At 38.1% G+C, this 18,723-nt stretch overlaps 1 protein-coding gene across 5 annotated transcripts in view; it reads right to left on the reverse strand.

Annotated features, from left to right (window-relative positions):
- BNC2 (basonuclin zinc finger protein 2) overlaps window positions 1-18,723 on the reverse strand; it is a 420,003-nt gene that overhangs the window by 289,208 nt on the left and 112,072 nt on the right. The window contains exon 2 of one of the 5 annotated variants that reach the window (XM_081804107.1): window positions 4,232-4,300. The exons of the other annotated variants lie outside the window; for them this stretch is intronic. Within the exon in view, the coding sequence (XP_081660233.1) occupies window positions 4,232-4,300 (69 nt within the window). The remainder of the gene's footprint in view (window positions 1-4,231; window positions 4,301-18,723) is intronic. 5 annotated transcript variants of the gene reach the window in all.

Here is an 18,723-nt window from a genome sequence, read left to right on the forward strand (position 1 = left end):
AAATTTTTCACAACAAATCCATCATACAGTACACTGCACTTGCTAAATGGATCTGATAAAACAAAATTTTAACTGGTTTGTAAGACTAGTTTACAAAGAGGATAAGCTTTATAAGAGACAACAGTTAACCCAAAGTCTTAACGATAAATGAATCAGTAAACTAAAACAAAACCTCAAGTGTATACACACGCTGTGCTTTGCAGATTTTAAATTTGGAATATTCGTTATTAAATCAGGTTTTGAAAATACATATTAGATTCCTCTAGAAGTCCCCAAGATACATGATTTGAACTTGCCACTCACTGCCACATATAAACACAGCATGTAGAGTCTTTGATCTTAGGCTAATTTTCTATCTAGCAAGAAAGGCACAGGTTACAAAAAATAAACCTACAAGGCACAAAGAGGACTTCTGAGTTTGTCCAGTGGCTCGATAGTCTGTAGATTATGGAACAGTTGTCTGGAATCGTTTGGATTAAAGTTATTTAAGGCTGGGGGAGGGGGGTGGAGGTAGGCATCACTTCCATAGTAATCACTTTGTACTGCCCTGATTCCAAGTATTTCAGGTTAAAGAACTACAAATATTAAAGGCTATGTGCTGGCATTCCCACATTTACTGATTGTGAGTGGTGGACCATGGAATTTAAGAATACACCAACTAGGTCCAAATGGCAACCAAATTATTGAAGACATTATGGGAATGTGAATACCTCCACCTCACAACAACACATAGCAGATACACACAAAAAGTAAGAAACTCAATGCAGTTTACAATGTTAAAACAGACTGGAGAACTGTCAGAAAAAACCAAAGACAACAATTTTTGGAAGTGAATTCTGATGTTCATGATTTAAAATGTTTTCACATTTAAAATGTTCCAAGAAAAGGATTACACTATTAACATGACTTCAGTATACTGGCTCTAAGACACTAAATCCTAAACTTCAAAACAAAAGTCCTTATTTTCACAGGACTTTATTAGAATTCAATTTATAGATTGCCACAAATAAACATTTTTCCTCTAATTTTTGAGCTGGTACCTTAACAAGCATTTCATAGCTCATGTTTTTGAGTAATCTGTAAAAAGTTAGATACATATATATATACACATACATATTCTAAACCTATGCTATAGATGCTAATGTTTTATTTTTTTTTTAAAGATTTTATTTATTTATTTATTCATGAGAGACAGAGAGAGAGAGAGGCAGAGGGAGAAGCAGGCTTCCCACGGAGCAGGGAGCCCGATGCGGGACTCGATCCCAGGACCCTGGGATCATGACCTGAGCCAAAGGCAGACGCTTAACCATCTGAGCCACCCAGGCGCCCTAGATGCCAATGTTTTAGATAGTAATTAAAAGTTGTAATTACAGAGACATTATATTTTTTAAAGGCTTTTTGCATATAACTACACACTGTGCATGTACCCTCAATGAGATCCAATTAGTTGCAAAGAATTTGCATTTCAGTTAGTATGGGATAACAAGACTATAGGGAGGCACAATGCAATTCCACCAGCAGAGTAAGAAAGTGTGTTCTTTCTTGTTAGCTCTGTAAGCAATAATTCCCACAACTGACTGTTTAAAATGTTACTGATCTTTTCAATATTTGGGTATCGAGGTAGGTTTAAGTTTTCCCTCCATTAAAAAAAAAAAAAATCACAAGTTGGTGCAAATATCAGCCACAATGAATACACAGAAACAAATGAACAAAGGATTTTGTTTTGTGGGTATGTTTGTGGGGGGGTTTTTTGGTGGGGAGATATTGCATACTTTTTCTTTTCCTCTTAATACTTACTGGTAATTTCTTTTAAAAGCACATTGCTTTCTTAAAATAAGTTCCATAACGGGAGGCAGGGCAACCTCACTGGAAACAGTTCTATGTAAATATATATGGTTCTGTGATGCAGGCCTGTAGTTAGTACACTGAGAAAGTACTCAAAGATTTTCATTTCTTCTAGTTATGTTTCCAACAATGTAAATCCTAAGCAAATATCAAATAAATGTATAATTTATATATACAGTATAACAAGCATCTATAGGACTTCTGCTGGTTCACGGAACAATACCTGTAATTCCCTGGGTTCAGTTCAGCAGCTGTTAACAGATTCTGTAATCTGTAATGACAGTAAACTGGCCTTTGCTCTTTTTTTATTCACTATTCATTTTCAAGGCTTGGTTAAGTACAGAGCTGGGTTAAAGATCAGTGGTTTTTCATGTGACACATGCTGGTATTCATCTAATGGCTTGTCAAGACAAAACTGTCCCTGTTCTTGCCAAAATAATAAAAATGACGCTCCACATCGCATGACAATCAGCACTTCCTTATGGCAAAACAACTCAAGCTTTTGTAACTCATTTACTTTATAGAAAAAAAATTTTTAATAACTGGCTGTCCAATCCTATATGTGGAATTAGGTTGTCATTCTCAAAGGAGATTTTTTTTTTAAAAATGTTACGTATGGCCTCTCTTAACTCTAAAGCAACATGTAAACTACTTTCTGATCAAATCAGACTTTACTGTATAAAAATAATGCTAAAGCTACAAACTCGTATGGCATTAAGGAATATAACTTAATATATGCAAATTATGCAGAAGCAGCAGGCTGGGCCCAGTCACAGAGGTGGGGGGAACCAATTGAGGAAATGTCATTTTTCTTGAGAACAAAGTATGGGACTTGCTTTGCAACATCTGTTGGGCTGTGTGAAATGTTAACAGATGTCTTAAGTGAAAAAAGGAAGAAGAATTAATAAAGGAAACCTCCTCTGAACAGATAATCCACCCAAATTTCCATATTCCTAAGGAAAAAAGTTGACAGCAACTTTTTCCCCTTGTGAAACCTGCCATCCCCACTTTATTGTATAAAGTTTCATTTTCTATGTGAAGTTAAGGGATAAAATTTTTTGACTCACTAAAAAGAATAGAGAAAAAGTAAAACTAACAGTTATTTCAACTGAGGTTTTCCCTTTGTGAATAATTATATCATAATCTAAGCTGCCTCTTTGCCCTTGAGTCAAATATGTAATTTGATGGGAGGACAGTGAAAAGTTCACCCCCTCCCTAAAAAAAGAGCCACACAAAAAAATGAAATATTACCCTACTGTGCCTGCATGTTGGGGGAAAGGAAGGAAGAGAAATTAAAAGGTAGTTCTTAGGGTAAAGTTCTAATATGAACAACATCTCTACATATTAAGGCGTCCATCGTTGCAATCGGGATTCACCTATCATTTATACCTACATCCTTGCATTCTCCACACATTCCTACTTTCCTTCCATTACTAGCCTAGTGTTCTACAGCAGTATAACCCAATGATCATTAAGAAAACTTCTGGAATATACTAGTTGGATCCTGGTATTTAAATCTTTTTTTTTTTTAAGATTTATTTATTTGAGAGAGAGCACAAAAGCACCTGGGACAGAGTGGGAGGAAGGGAGACAAGCAGATTCCCTGCTGAACACGGATCCCAGGACCCTAAGATCATGACCTGAGCCAAAACCAAGAGCCAGACACCTAACTGACTGAGCCACCCAGGAGCTGGTATTTAAATCTTAAAAAAATTGGAAAATTTTTCTTTCTTAGTGAACAGTTTTCATTCATGTTTCAATGTATTAGATGATCTAGCCAAACATGAATGAAGCAGCCTTGAATCCAGATTAAAAAATGATGCGTACATACCAACTACTGAATCTAACCTAGTGTCTGCTTATATATTCTATAAATCTTCCTCTTTGGAGAGATCTCTTCTATTGCTTATGCTCTTAAAAACTCAGGACGTAAGCATGGGTTAACAGTCCATGGATTACCTAGTTCAAAACGCAGTTAAGGATCTTTACAGATTCAGGTGAAGGAAGAAAAAAACGTGTTGTCATCTCTGATTGCCAGTCTCAACCTCTCTCTCCTCTGAGATTCTGCTTTAAAACTGTATGTGTTCCTTCATGTTTACAACTACACCTTCTCCAGATGGCTCTGGCAGCCTGGGTTGGGCATTTCAACATATAGAAACCTCAGCCAGAATAGCCGGAAGATTTCAGGGCACAAGATCATGGTCCAAATTGTAAATAAGACATGCAGGCATGCTTTTGGTTTTTGGTTAGTTTTTGGCCAAAGCATTGTGGGTGCTAAATGCTCTGCTGTGGACTCACAGGAATACCACATCAGAGCCTATGACAAAAAGTAATAGTAATAAGTGCTATACCAAAAACAAAACAGAACAAAACTGATCACTTACACCGAGGGAGAAAGCTTGTGCACTGAAAACATCATTATGTGACCACAGACCCAAAGAGGAAAAGATGCCTCCTAAAATAAAATTTGAATATGACACAAATTTAAATCAATTTAAACAGTGGCACAAACACCCCCCTTAATAAGCAAATAATATCTAAAACCTTCATCTTCTTTATTATTATTATTATTATTATTATTATTATTGCAAAAGGGAGAATCTGTTCTGGTTGACACTTGTCTCTGTACCAACTAGAACAACCAACGTGATATAGCATTTGCTGACAGCCTAATCAGGGGCTCAGTTTCAGAAAAACACATCAAGGATATACCAAAATGCCATAATCCCTTGATATCCTATGAGAAATTTAAAAATTAGAAGATTTGGGTAGGGTGTGGTAGATGAGGTAGTTTATAAAATATTAGGGAAATGATGAATACTTAGAATCAAGATGTTTGCAGATGCAAAAGCATCTGAAGTCAGCATGAATCTTAAACCTCCAAAAGATCAAACATTTTACCTACCCTGTTTTGGCTTAAAAAAAAACCGAAATGATTTTATATGTCTTCTCTCAGGTCAAACATTGACAATGGCTTCTTTCTACCATAACCTAAAGTCAATGTTTTATGAGAAAATCTTCTAGAGGAAAAGAACCAGCGATGTATTTCCTTAAATGAGTATTAAAAAACAGGCTGGGGAGCATCCAGTGGAGAATTACTTCTGTATGACCGAAAAAAGTTGCAAGGATTGTAAAGATAGTATTAATTTCTTCATTTACTTCCTTCTAAAGTCTATGGATGAGGAAGCTTGCAGCCCCACTTAAGAGGTCATAATAATAGTTTAAATTACTGTCAGGAAGGAAGATTGAGACTCACAGACACCCAGAAAATCCAACACTGTTTTTAGAGTTATCATAGAAAAAAGCAACTCTATTGATGGTAACCCCTTATATGAAACAAATCCAGAAAACAAACATAAAAAGTGAAATCCTGGGGCCCTTGGGTGGCTCAGTCAATTAAGCAGCCGACTTGATTTCAGCTCAGGTCATGATCTCAGGGTCCTGGGATGGAGCCCTACTTTGGCCTCCTGCTCGTTGGGGAGTCTGCTTGAGATCCTCTCCCTCTCCCTCTGCCCCTGCCCCTGCTTGTGCACACACACACTCTCTCTATAAAATAAATAAATCTTTAAAAAGTGAAACATCAACATACCTGAAGTTCCAAAATCTTTGTAAAACCACAGACTATTTTATATTCATACATATTTAAATAGAAATGTTGGACTAAATTTGAATGAACCTGAAGACAGTTTCCAAATTAAGAAACCCAGAAGATGTCAGAAACTCAGAAGAGCAAGTTAAACATAGGAAGAATTAACAGTGACTTAAATATGTCTAGTACTGACCTTCGGTGGGGGCAGTGGCTGCAAGAGGCACAACGAAAGCTTCTAAGGTACAAGTAATATTCTGTATCCCCATCTACCTGGTGGTTCTGCGTATGGTCACTTGGTAAAAATCCATCAAGCTACATACACGTATCATTTGCACACTTAAAAAAAAGGAACGGGAAAGAAAGAAAAGGAAAAACAAGAAAAAAGAACAGCATGGAAGAGAAAGGGAAGAGACAAAAGACCGCAGATATTTATCACAGTCAAAAATTAATCAAGTAACTGCCACTATGCGTACTGCTTGCAACAGTTTCTTCAGAGGTAAGAAGCGTTAGCCATCAAGTAAATACCTGAGTTTCACAGAATGAGGATGAATGTGAAAGGCAGTAAATGGGTGGGAGAAAGAAAAATTAGGTGAGAGATACCTTCACTAGGCAGTACAAGAGTATGAGTGTATCCAAGTGGCTTAAATGAAAAAGAACATCCTACACAACATAGGATCCTGCATAGGGCTTGCGGGTTTTTGCTCTTTGAGCCTGTCCTATGATCTGTAATTATGACTATTGGGGGGTAGGTAATTTGGGGTGGGCACAGAATGTGCCCATTCAGAAATTGGGAAGGGAATTACAGATACCCTGAAAACAGCATTACTTGGAGGTACGGAGTATATCAAGACAGATTTTTCTTACTGCAAATATAACATACTCCTCTGACCCACCCAAACACATCTTAAGTGTTCCAGTCCCCAAGGCTGACAGCAGCCAACTGTTAAATAAACAAACCCTGGGCAGAATGGAAGTAACAAAGAGGGAACAACTGAGTAATTTGCTAATTGATAAGGGATACACTTTTACCCTGACTAGCTATATTTCTCACTCACTTTTCTTCCATTTATTATAAAGAAGGACATTTTAAACATTTTTAGCCACCGCTAGGGAATACTGATCAAAGTCCTACTTGCCAAGTACAAGAAGGTGTGGGGAACATGAAAGTTAAGGCATAGTCCTTGCTCACAAGAAGTTTACAGTCAGTACAGAAGATAAGCCATGTATAAAAACAACCTTAACAAAACAGAACGTGATAAGCAGCAGCAGAATCCCACACGACTTGGAAAAGGAGATTCCTTCCAGCTGGTGTTGTAAGAGAAAGTTTCTAAGCAGAGGCAGCTTTTGTGCCGGAACTGAAGAACCGATAATATTCCTAGAGAAGTGATCCAATGTGCCTGGAAGATAGGGTAGGATCTATGTAGAGCAATGATGAACGAAAGGGACTGACTGGTCAATAAGAACTATTATTACTGGAAGGGGCTTATACTCCACTATAAAGAGTTGCTATTTATCCTGTATCCACCAACAAGTCATAACTGCTGAAAGCTTCTCAGCAGCAGCAGGGTATGACCATTACTGTACACACTAAGATTCATCTGGCAACGGCATGACAGACAGACTGAAGTGTGAAAAGACAGAAGCAAAGCCACCAATTAGGAAGCTGTTATAATAATCTGGGTAAAATGATTACAGGCACTAGGGCTGGGGGAAAAAAAAGCAGATACAATATAGAGATAAAACCCAGGGGACAAGAATGACTGAGAAAACCGTGGGTAACAAATGAGAAGAGTCAAAGATGACACGAAAGTTCTAATATTCTGAGCATGGGAAATGGTAGAAGTATCAACAGAAATGGGGATGAACTAGTTTGTGGGACGCTAAGTCTGAGCTCAGGTTGGGGAAATAGATCAAACCAATGACAAGGCAACTAGAAAACTTCAGAAAACAGATTGACACTGGAGTTATCAGATCTGGGAGCCATCTACAAAGAAGTGACAGGTGAGGTAGAAGAAGGCCGAGGTTAGCATCTTGGGAAACACCTATGCACTGGAGGAAGAAGACAGAAGGAGCAGTATTAACAAGGGCATTATGACGGTCCAGTGTTCTGTTGGGTTTTTTTTTAAGATTTTATTTATTTACTTGACAGAGAGAGATAGTGAGAGCAGAAACACAAGCAGGGGGAGTGGGAGGAGAAGCAGGCTTCCCACTGAGCAGGGAGCCCGATGCGGGGCTCGATCCCAGGACCCTGGGATCATGACCTGAGCCGAAGGCAGACGCTTAACGACTGAGCCACCCAGGCACCCCAATGGTCCAGTGTTCTGAATGACAAGAAGTCAGAGTTTAAAGAGGTAGAGTTTTAAATGTTCTAAAAAAAAAATGCTATATTTAGAGTATAGTAAAACCAAACATAGTAGTAAGTAGTAGTAAATATAGTAAGAGAAAAACAAAATGCATGGGGATGATAAATACCAAAATCAGAGTAATTCTGGAGCATGGGGGTGGGTGTTGGGGATGGGGCTTCACATGTATTTTTACATTCTAAGTTCTTATGTTTGGACAAATGGGTGTTCATTACACCATTCCTCTTATATATCTGTGGTTGTAATATTTTGTAATTATATTCTGTGTCCTAAGAGAGAGCTCTTAATGGACAAATTGGTATAAAAGTTAGAATTCAGACTATAAAGGAGTTAAGAAGTAAGCAAATTATAAACACAAGGAGGCAGAAAAGGCAAAACGTTTTTTGGAGAGATTTTGCAAAGCAAGCAAGTAAGAAAAAGGTGATCTGAAAAGTTTGCAGGGCCTGGAAGAAGTTGTGTTAGTGTGTTGATAGTTTGTTACTCGTTACAGGGGGAAAAAAAATGTATCATAGGCAAAAGGGACAAAGCCAATGGAGAAAAGGATATTGAAGATCTAAGCCAGAGGGAAAATGATATAAAAGGGTCCTAGGAGAGAATGTGATCAAGACCACAAATAAAAATGGTGCCCCTGAAGGGAGAGGGAAAAAAATTTTCTCAGAAACCAAAGGTAATCGATAGAAAAAAAATTCTGCCGTTAAAAAATATATGTATTGAGAGTGCTTGTGTCAGAAAGCCAATTTACTACCCATCTCCCCAACTAAATTCTCCACTGGTTGAAAAGGAAAGAGTTTTCTCTATCTTCGGTAATCCGGGGCCTAACAGAGTGCTTAACACACAATAAATGCTCCATAAATGACATCTGCATAAAAGAAGTGGTCGTCTCAGAAAACAGTGACAAATCAAGGACTGGTGGGAAGAAAGGGTTGGGTCCAACTGGAGAAGATAAAATGAAACTCTGAATCAATGAGAAACGAATCAAAGAAATGGCAAGTAGCAGAAGGGATTCAGCCTTGGTTCCCACAAACTCTTGAGAAATTACAAGCAAGAGGACTGGGTTCAAGAAGTGTAGCTCAGATGTCCCACTTTCGGAAGCAAGATACTTAGAACCAGGAGGGAGTTCTTAATTCAAAACTGAAAAATGCCTTGCTCCAAAACATACACACTAATAGGCAATAGCACATCGTAAATCACTGCCCTTATAAGGCATTCCTATAGCACATAGTTCTTATAAACTGAAACACTGAGAAGTGGTTTTTGGATGAAATTATTTAATATTTTACTTAGATGTCCCCTGATTCTAGGTGTTTCCTATGTAGTGTTTTTAAAATGTCTGTGAACATATTCCTGACTAATGAAATTCACCAAAGCAAACAAAAATCAAAAATCTTTATGCCATGTCACATACATGATTTGCATGAAGGAGTGGGAGATGTGGAAGAATGTCACTTCATTAACAGACACAGGACGGAGGAGAGTGAAGCTCCTCTCCTTACTGCCTGGTTCGAATCTCCAAGACTGCAATTGTGGTCCAAGTCACGCCAACCCTTTGCAAAATTAGTGAGGGCTGCATTAGCAGACCTGGGCACTCCGCGTCCAGAAGCCCTCTAGAGAGCAGGGAAATGATGAGTTCCATCACCTGGCCAACATCAGCAACCACCAGTCACCTCAGGGACTTGGACAAAGACATTCATCCGCTCCGCTGGCAACCACTACAGCCTGCCTTCCTAACAGAGTCCTTTCTGTGAGGACCACTGTCTAAGTGACCTGTCATAGAGCTTTATAAAGCAGCATTAATACTGTGGGCCAAAATGAGATTGATCTTTGAGCTTCGTGGTCTCCCGTTGTCAACGGTGCATTATAAAACCAATACTAAATACTTTATAAACAGGTCTCCCTACAGTGTATTAGAAAAACAGTGCATATTTCATGCCCCATAGTTAGGTAGCCACATATCCATCAGACTAATAAATTATTTATTAGGTGCTCAAAAGTGCAATAAGAGTCAATAAACTAACTTCTGAATACTTATAAACTACTATTTCACTAGAAATTGTACCTGAATGAGAGAACTAGCACACTAACTGAATGGGGGCCTGGAAATAATCCAGCTCTCTCAAGTGTAACATCAGAAGGAAGCACAGACCTTATGGGTGAGAAGAGACAAAATTGTGTGTCCTGAAAAAGAGTCTGGGTTATTGAATTTACACAGAGAGCACCACCCAACCCCATGTTCATTTCCTTTCTCTTCTATATAGTTTTCTCTAGTCCTACCAACCTTGGAGACAGCTCAGGAAAATAAAAATTGGTGGAAACACTTCGAACATACCCTGAATCAGTCCAGATGACATCCACCAGTAATGGTTTACACTTGACATCTCCAAAGAAACTAGACAATGGCTTAAGTGCACAAGGTTTCTGCTATCTGTATGGCATGTAATTGCATATTTATGAATCTAACATTTTGTGTAGCATTTTTTTTGTTTTCAGCTAAAGCTCCCAAGACCATAGATGCCCTATGACACAGTCCTGATGCCCACTCCAACGTCATCAGGCACCTCTTTCCTAGTTCCACCCCTCTGGAAAAGGACCTTCTGTTCAAGAATGTGTTTCAGCCCTTCACGAAGGAATTCTTCAGCTAGGAGTTATTTCCCAAACTATCAGAGGCGTGGACCTTTGTGTAGTATTGTGGGTGCCCTGGTTTCACATGTTGGCCACATTAATACTGGAGATCAAGCATCTGTAACCCACAGCTGAGTGAGCTCCAGCCCCAAAGCACCCGCAAGGCCAGTGCCAATGCAAACCACTCTTCCCATCCCACATCTGAACCACACTGGTTTTCTCCAGGAGCCAGGGGATGAGATACAGTTCTGAAAATGAAGGTTTTGGGTTCTTTCCATTCACATGATGGGTATAGAGTGTTGAGAAGAATACTGCCAGAGGGACTGGCTCTTTTTTTCTCTCTCATTCCACACCAAGTGAATAAACCATAAAGAGGTTTACGTGTCTAATGGTGTTCCAAAATCTCCCAGGGGGAAAACCTAAACGGATAAATATATAGATTCTTGCACCTTGTTTTCCTTTTTTCTCCAAGAGTCTTATGGTTTTACCCCCATAGGCTGGAGTGTTTAAGGTTGAAAAACATTTTATGTGAGTAGGAAAAAAGAAGTAGAAATAAAGGAGAAACATGGCAGAGACCTGATTTCACATCACTTTCTCAAAGAGATCTCCCCCAAATCCCAGAAATAATGAAAGAGTTGATGTAAAAGTGTAAGACAAGACTAGTTTCTTGTCTTACTTTCGCTACTACAACCACCACAGCTAAGATGATTATTCATATTAATGAGTTTGGTATGTAGACAAACTATAAAAGATGCAGTCTCTGACCTCAAGTACTTATCTCTGTCTTTTGGGATTTACTCCTCCTGCTAGATTTACTTTTATTCTTCATACCCTTGCCCAGAGGAAGTGATCATCACTCAGGACTTGGAGCATTTCCATGGGTGGGGTTTAACTATGGCAATGAGAAGTGAGGGAACTTTTGCCCTTGGACAGAGACAATGTTGGCCCCACAGCTCAGGATGTCTCGTCTGTAACAAAGAGAAATATAAAATCCCTGTGAAATTTTACACTGGCCTCACTAAGCTTTATCAGAAAAATCTTATAAAGTGTGAAAGCGTATAGTATTCCAGTGCTTTATCGCATCAAGCACACATACACACAAACTGTATCACTGTACACAAATGAGCTAACATCAGATGATGATCTCAACCCACTCTTTATGTTCGGTTATTTATGTTTTGTGTATGTACTTACAGCATGTGTAGGAGAGAGATCCATGGACTCAGTTTTGCCGAGTGGTTAAGTCCCCAAGTTCTACAGTCTTGATTACTTGGGTTTGAATACCTGTGGAACTTTTTATTAAATATGTGACCTTGGCAAGTTACTTAGTCTCTCAAAATGCCCAAATTCCTCATGTATAAAAAAAAAAAAAAAAAAAAAACTGTTCACCCAATTGTGAAGATTAAATATTTTGATTAGGGCAAAAGGTTTAGCTGAGTGCCTAGAACATAAGCATTCAATAAATATTAGTTGCTACACATACATATGTGTGTAAAGAGAGATTTCAAACTATAAGCCACAGGCCAAGTTGTTTTGCTTGGCTTCCTTGCTGACGGTGTATGAGAATGCATGTATGTGTGCTTAATTATTGGCCAACATGTTAAAAAAATCAAGACGTTTTAAATTAAAGTATGGCTTTCCAGCTGCTGGGGACGTAGCAGGAAGAAGCGAAACATGGAGGTTCAGGGAACTAAAGATAGTGCAACAGAAATCTGTGTTCCTTCCTGACAACATTCTGTGGCAGTGGACCAGAAGCTACTCTTTTCAGCAGTATTCACAGATGAGCACAGTCTCCACCACTCCTCGTTGTCTTACACCCCAACCGTTTTCCTCAGTTCCATGACTTGCTGGCCACTATGGCCGTTTGAGTTTGTGACTCCTGGCTATCGGTTACGCCTCATCAACCTGACACACATATATGGAAAATTCATGTACACATAAATGAAAGTCGTATTTAAAAAGAAAATGTCGGGCGCCTGAGGGGCTCCGTCGTTAAGCGTCTGCCTTCGGCTCAGGTCCTGATCCCAGGGTCCTGGGATGAGCCCCGCATCGGGCTCCCTGCTGCGCGGGAAGCCTGCTTCTCCCTCTCCCACTCCCTCTGCCGTGTTCCCTCTCTCGCTGTGTCTCTGTCAAATAAATAAATAAAATCTTTTTAAAAATTAAATAAATAGAAAATGTCAAGTACCAAAACTATTTTCTATTATGTCTACCTCTGATAAAAATAACAATGAAATTCATTATGTTCCCTTTTGCATTTCCCTAAGCCCTATATATTATTGTATTTATATTTATATATATAAACAGTGAGTAAACCCATTACCTGTCCCTTGTATCAGGGCTCTGCTACAATGAGAGACACAGGCTGTGTGACCGCTATTAAGTTATTAGTGGTTCTCAAACATTTTTAACCAGTGGAGACCTCTTTAAAAAATAAATTCATACTAAACATACAGGACAGAAAAAACACAAAGCTTGGGCCCCTTGGCTTCCAGAGTCTGAGATACCTTCGCAGAACTGAAAGGCTATACCAAGAAAAGTCTGGAAAACTGATCTACTCTTACTGCTTTACTATGCAAACAAGGAAACAGAGGCAAAAATCAAAAAATGAGACAGTGGAGAGCCTGGACCATTTTTTGAGGCCTGTATCTAACTGCTTTTACAATAGTTCAAAGCAGTGGTCCAGGGAATCTAGCAGTGTGTAAGAGATACTCTATAGACTTATAAGAACAGACTATTCTACTTTCAGGAATTGTGCAAGTCAGTTGACTTCACCCGGGCAACTTGAAATCAGCCATGGTGAGAAGACTTACACCACGGTAATCAGCAAATGCTACAAATCAGAGCGCCCCTGCCCCATAAACCAGTTTTTAAACATTTACAAGCACACCACTAGTTGAGATTCTGACATCTGCCTATTGGGCATCTTCATATGGTATATGTGATCATGTGTGTATCTTTGTACTTCTTTCTAGAGATTTGAGGATTTTGGTGAAGGGTATGAAGAAAACGAAACCAGACACTTAAGAGTTAAAGAAAATAAATCAGTGCATAAGTCTGAAATGCTTATTATGTACAATTACAGTAAAATCTCAGCATCCAGAGCTCTTAGGAAATTAATCGTTTTAGAAGGACAAAGAGGCTAGGGAATGTTACTTTACATTTATTGAGCACCTGTCCTGTGCTAGGAAAAGCATAAAATATTTTTCTCATTTGTTCTTCACAGGTCCTATAAGATAGGTATTATTATTTTCATCTGCCAATAAGGAAGTTGAAGCTAAGAGAATTAAGTCACTTGGCTAAGGTCTTAAGTGTCAAAGTGGGGATTCAAAACCAAGTTGGTCTGATTTCAAAACATGTCTTCACCACAATATCTTACAATGCCTCTCAAGGTTTCTGCCATTTTAGATAAGAATTTTCTTAAAAGGTGTTGTATATCCACCCCTTTTTTAAACAGGGTAATTCTTGCTAATTAAAATTTTTCATTTTGTTTTTCTTGTTGTTGTTTTTTTTTTTAATATATATATATTTTTAATTTTATTCATTTATTCATGAGAGACAGAGAGAGAGAGGCAGAGGGAGAAGCAGGCTCCCAAGGAGCAGGGAGCCCGATGCGGGACTCGATCCCAGGACCCTGAGATCATGACCTGAGCCGAAGGCAGACGCTTAACCATCTGAGCCACCCAGGCGCCCTCTTGTTGTTGTTTTTAAGGATTTTACTTTTAAGTAATCTCTACACTCAACATGGGGCTCGAACTTACAACCCCATGATCAACAGCTGCATGTTCTACTGACTGAGACAACCAGCTGCCCCATAAGATTTTTCATATTGAATATCAAATTAAAATGTAGTGATACCTTCAGGGCTTCTAAGGACTTGGGGGGGGGGCGGCTCTGTTACTGGAGGGGAAAAAGATCTCTGGGAATGCTCTATTTTTTAATTTAAAAATTTACCATTTTGGGATGCCTGGGTGGTTCAGTCGGTTAAGCGTCTGCCTTTGGCTCGGGTCATGGTCCCAGGGTCCTGGGATCTGAGTCCCACATAGGGTTCCTTGCTGAGCGGGGAGCCTACTTCTCCCTCTGCCTGGCTCTGAATGCTGTTTCCCCTGCTTGTGTTTTCTGACAAATAAATAAAATCTTTAAAAAAAATTTACCATTTTATCCTTTTGTAGTTAGTTATAATTACTACTTATATCTCAATATCTGCCTTCTTCCCGCTTCAAGAATTTGCTATTTTACTACGAACCTTTCCAAATGAATATTAAGCAACTATTAACAAGAATGAACTAAAGCTATGATTATTGATAAGGAACATCTCCAAATAAATCATAAGAAGCAAGATATAGAAAAGCAAATACGGTATACTACCATTCATGTCAAAAAAAAGAAAGGAGAAAACTTGGGGGGGGTAATAAATACTTCTATATTTAGACTAAGTGATTTCTGGAAAAACTTTTAGGAATCTGGTAAATAGAAATTACTTCTGAGTAGGAATGGGAAATCTGTTTTCTCTATACACACTTCTGTACTCTTTTCTTACTTCTTATATTATTATATATTAGCAATTAAGAAAAAATAAGAGTTTTAGAGTTTCCAGGTTCTAAGCAAAATGTGGGGGGGATGACTTTCTTAGAAGTTTGATATCTAAGCGTGTATGCTTTGTTATATCTCTTCAGAATCTTCAAAAGCACTGCTTTTCCTGGTTCTCAAATGTGCTAATATTTGTAAGGTGTTAATATATGACAAGAGTCTCTAATTTCACCTGACTTATAGTGAAGTAGGTGATCACACATAAACACATGAGTTTTTGTAAAACATATAAATAACTACTCTCTCTTACTAAAGTAGAAATGCCACAAATCAGTATTTGTATTATCCAGATAAAATGCTTCCAAGAGCAAAATTTGGTCAAAAGAAGTTTATGAGTTGAGTTTCTTGAGCTAAGGAGAATATCAAAAGACAAGGAGAATATTCCGAATGGGTAAAGGGGCCTGAATAAAAGTAAGTGTAAGAAAGCACTGTTCCTTAGGTAAACGAAGAACGTTAAGCAGGAGATGAGATTAGAAAGAGGATATATAGGCACACTGTAGAGGCCTTGAAATTTAGGCTTTATGTTTCTGAACAGAAAAGTTAAATGTTGGAAATTTTCTTTTGTCTAGGAAGTGTGCAAGATGTATTAGAAAAGAGAAAATTCTGAGTCAGAAGTGTTCAATTAAGGGATTTGTGTTGTATTCAAGAATGTAAGTTCCAAGGGCAAGGAAGCTTATAGGTTTTTATCTGTTTATACCACAGGATTCTAAACACCTGACCCTATATATGGTCAGCACATCACAGAACATGAACACCTAAACACAAATTTTTGGTTTGGTTTTTTTTTTAATTTTGTTAGTGTTATTTATTTATTTTTTTAAAATCTTAAAGAACTGATGCCTAATAAATTTCAACTTTCAGGGAAAAGAAGGAATCAATGATAATGTGAAGATTTCCATTAGGAAAAATGGTGGAGGGACCTCCTAAGACTAACATTTAATTGTATGCATTAAACATAATTTGATATTTTACACATACATGTACTGTATGGTTAAAATATTTCTACAAAAAAATATTCTCTGGGGGCACCTGGGTGGCTCAGTTGGTTAAGTGTCTGCATTCAGCTCAGGTCATGACCCCAGAGTCCTGGGATCGAGCCCCACATCGGGCTCCCTGCTCAGCGGGGTGCCTGCTTTTCCCTCTTTCTCTGCCCCCTCCGTCCCCCATGCTTGCTCTCTCTCTCTCTCAAATAAAATCTTTAAAAAAATATTCACTGAAGTTAATAAATGTCTAAACACTGGAATTATGTTCTATCCTTGATTCTCTACCATGCATGCCTGACTGGCATCTCATCCAACAGCATATGGCTTCACCACGCACTCAAAGACTGACCATATTTCCCTTACAGCACCTACTACGTTTGCCTTTCACTATCAAAATGTCATACATAGGCTATACATTTGACAAGGCAATCATCTATCCAAGACAGATGGGCATGAGTATCCCTCCAGAATGCCTGGCTACCTAATCAGTAAATACAAGTTCTCTCTCAAACAAGCTTTAGAATCTGTCAGATTTCTGCAACTGAATATCCTTCTTACCTAGAACTCAGTATTTCGGATTTGGACCATGATAGTCTCTCCAAAACTGCTGCCTACCACATTTCACATGTTTGTTAATGACCAATGAAGCCTCCCAACCATTAAGACTTAAAAGCAAACTCATGTCTGTTCCACCTCTATATTCTTACCATGTTTGGAACACTTGTATTCAGGGGTATTTAAGAAGATTGATTGAAGGTATAAGCACATGATTAATAAATGAAGGATCACAGCAACTTTCAGGAGTTTGTATACTAGGGAGAGAAATTCAGAAACTCAGCAGCTATGGCAAGCATTGCTAATTGAGAACAAAACTTTTTTTATCCTCCTCACCCACCTTGGCCTCTCAAAGTGCTCACCACCAGTCACTCAAAATTCACCCCCAAGATGAAATATATTTGTCATCCCTGAACTATGCATTTTTAAGTTCCAACCTGGTATTATTTTAAAAGTTTTTTCAGGTAACCCCCAAGGAAAAAGTTTAAAACACTGATAAGGTCAAAACTAAATCCAGAACTACGAACTTACTTATAAAATATTCTTTCCTTTTGCATTTATACTTGGTCAAGATACCCATACATTGTGAGCACTGGAGTGCTGTGTGAAGAAATGTAAAATAAAGAGCTCAATCTTCCTCTGTGGTCTCTTCAGCATACAAGTGGTAAATGCCTTCAAGGAAAATGTGGCACCGTATCTAAGAGATCAGCAATGAAATCTCTCAAAAAAAGTCCATCTCTGTTCTCTTTTCCAGACATCCCCCTCTCTCTCAGTTTCCCTTTCACTGCAGATTTATTTTTCTCGAAATAAAAATAAATAAATACCAAATACTATGGAGACACTTGTCCAAACAGCACACAAGTAATCATATAAAAATTGTAACAATCTTTCCAGAAATAGTAACTCAATCAAGATGAAGTCCCAAGCAGCATACTATGTATATATTTTTAATAAATTTATTTTTATGTTTAGTCTGATGAAATCACTAAAAGATCCAATTTTAATGTAGTGGGGCTTAATTTCTATCTGAAGACAAAATTAACTGCTCTGTGACGTTTCTAAGAATTTTTAAAAATCAGATCTTTTAAGAAATAAGAGAAAAGATGATAAACTTTACCTTGTCACATTTTGCGGCAAAAAGAAAAAAACCCAAAAAACCTAAATGGGAAGGAATTACATTTCAGAATGTAAGTTGTTTTGGCTCTTTTTGTTTTGTTCCATTTTGTATAACTAGTGCCTGAACATGACGAACAAAATACAAACTGCTAGGAAAAATAGGAGGGTACAATATTTTCAAAAGCTTGCACTTCCATCTTGGATAGTACCACGTCTACTGCTTTAAATACAATTAAGTATTACCTGAAACTGCAGCTTCCAGGCACATTAAAGACTGTGTCTTCACAATATTAAAACAACTGATCAATGAAGTCAATGTGTCTGGGGGCAGTAGTAAGTCAAATGAGATGTCTCATGCTGCTGTAGACAAAATAACCAACTGACTGAAGCTGTGAATTAGCAGTTTCGTCTTAGAACTAAAATTCTCATGCAGTCTTAGAGAACAAGTCATTTTTACAAATTACTTGGCAATCATGCATTTCAAAGACAGCCTCTCAAATGGCCAGATTTTTTTTTTTTTAATTACAAGTTGTAATCTGTACACTTTCTTTCTTTTCTGGATTCTATCCTTCTCTAAACCAATGCATATCGTCGACTAAACAAAATCTCAACCATCTTTTCTAAAAAGAGAAAGAAAAAAGAAAGTCTAATAACTGGCCCTCTCTGTACCATAACAAAGACATAGCGGGAGGAATATGAGCTGGTAACTCTGCCAAAGCTAAATGTATTCCACATGGTTTAGTGGCCAGTGAGCTTTGAAAAGGGGGGAGAAAATCTGACACTTAACGCTTCAACATGAACATAACCTACTAGATCCACTCTCTATTATGATTCCAGATACACATCTTAATAGTGATTAAAATGTATGGAACTGCACAGAGCCTAATGTCAGGAAGTTTCCTTGTCCCGTAATATCATGTGAACACCCCAGGTCAAATATAACATGACCACTAATGGTCTGGAAGCAAAGTAGATGACCTGAAACTACATATTTTATTTTAACAGATCTCACAGACTCCTCCTTGAATGGTTGTGGGACCGACACAGCAGAATTTGAACATTAACA

This window comes from Leptonychotes weddellii, chromosome 14 (assembly GCF_054177405.1).
Source record: "Leptonychotes weddellii isolate Sample4059 chromosome 14, ASM5417740v2, whole genome shotgun sequence".
NCBI classification, from domain to species: domain Eukaryota; kingdom Metazoa; phylum Chordata; class Mammalia; order Carnivora; family Phocidae; genus Leptonychotes; species Leptonychotes weddellii.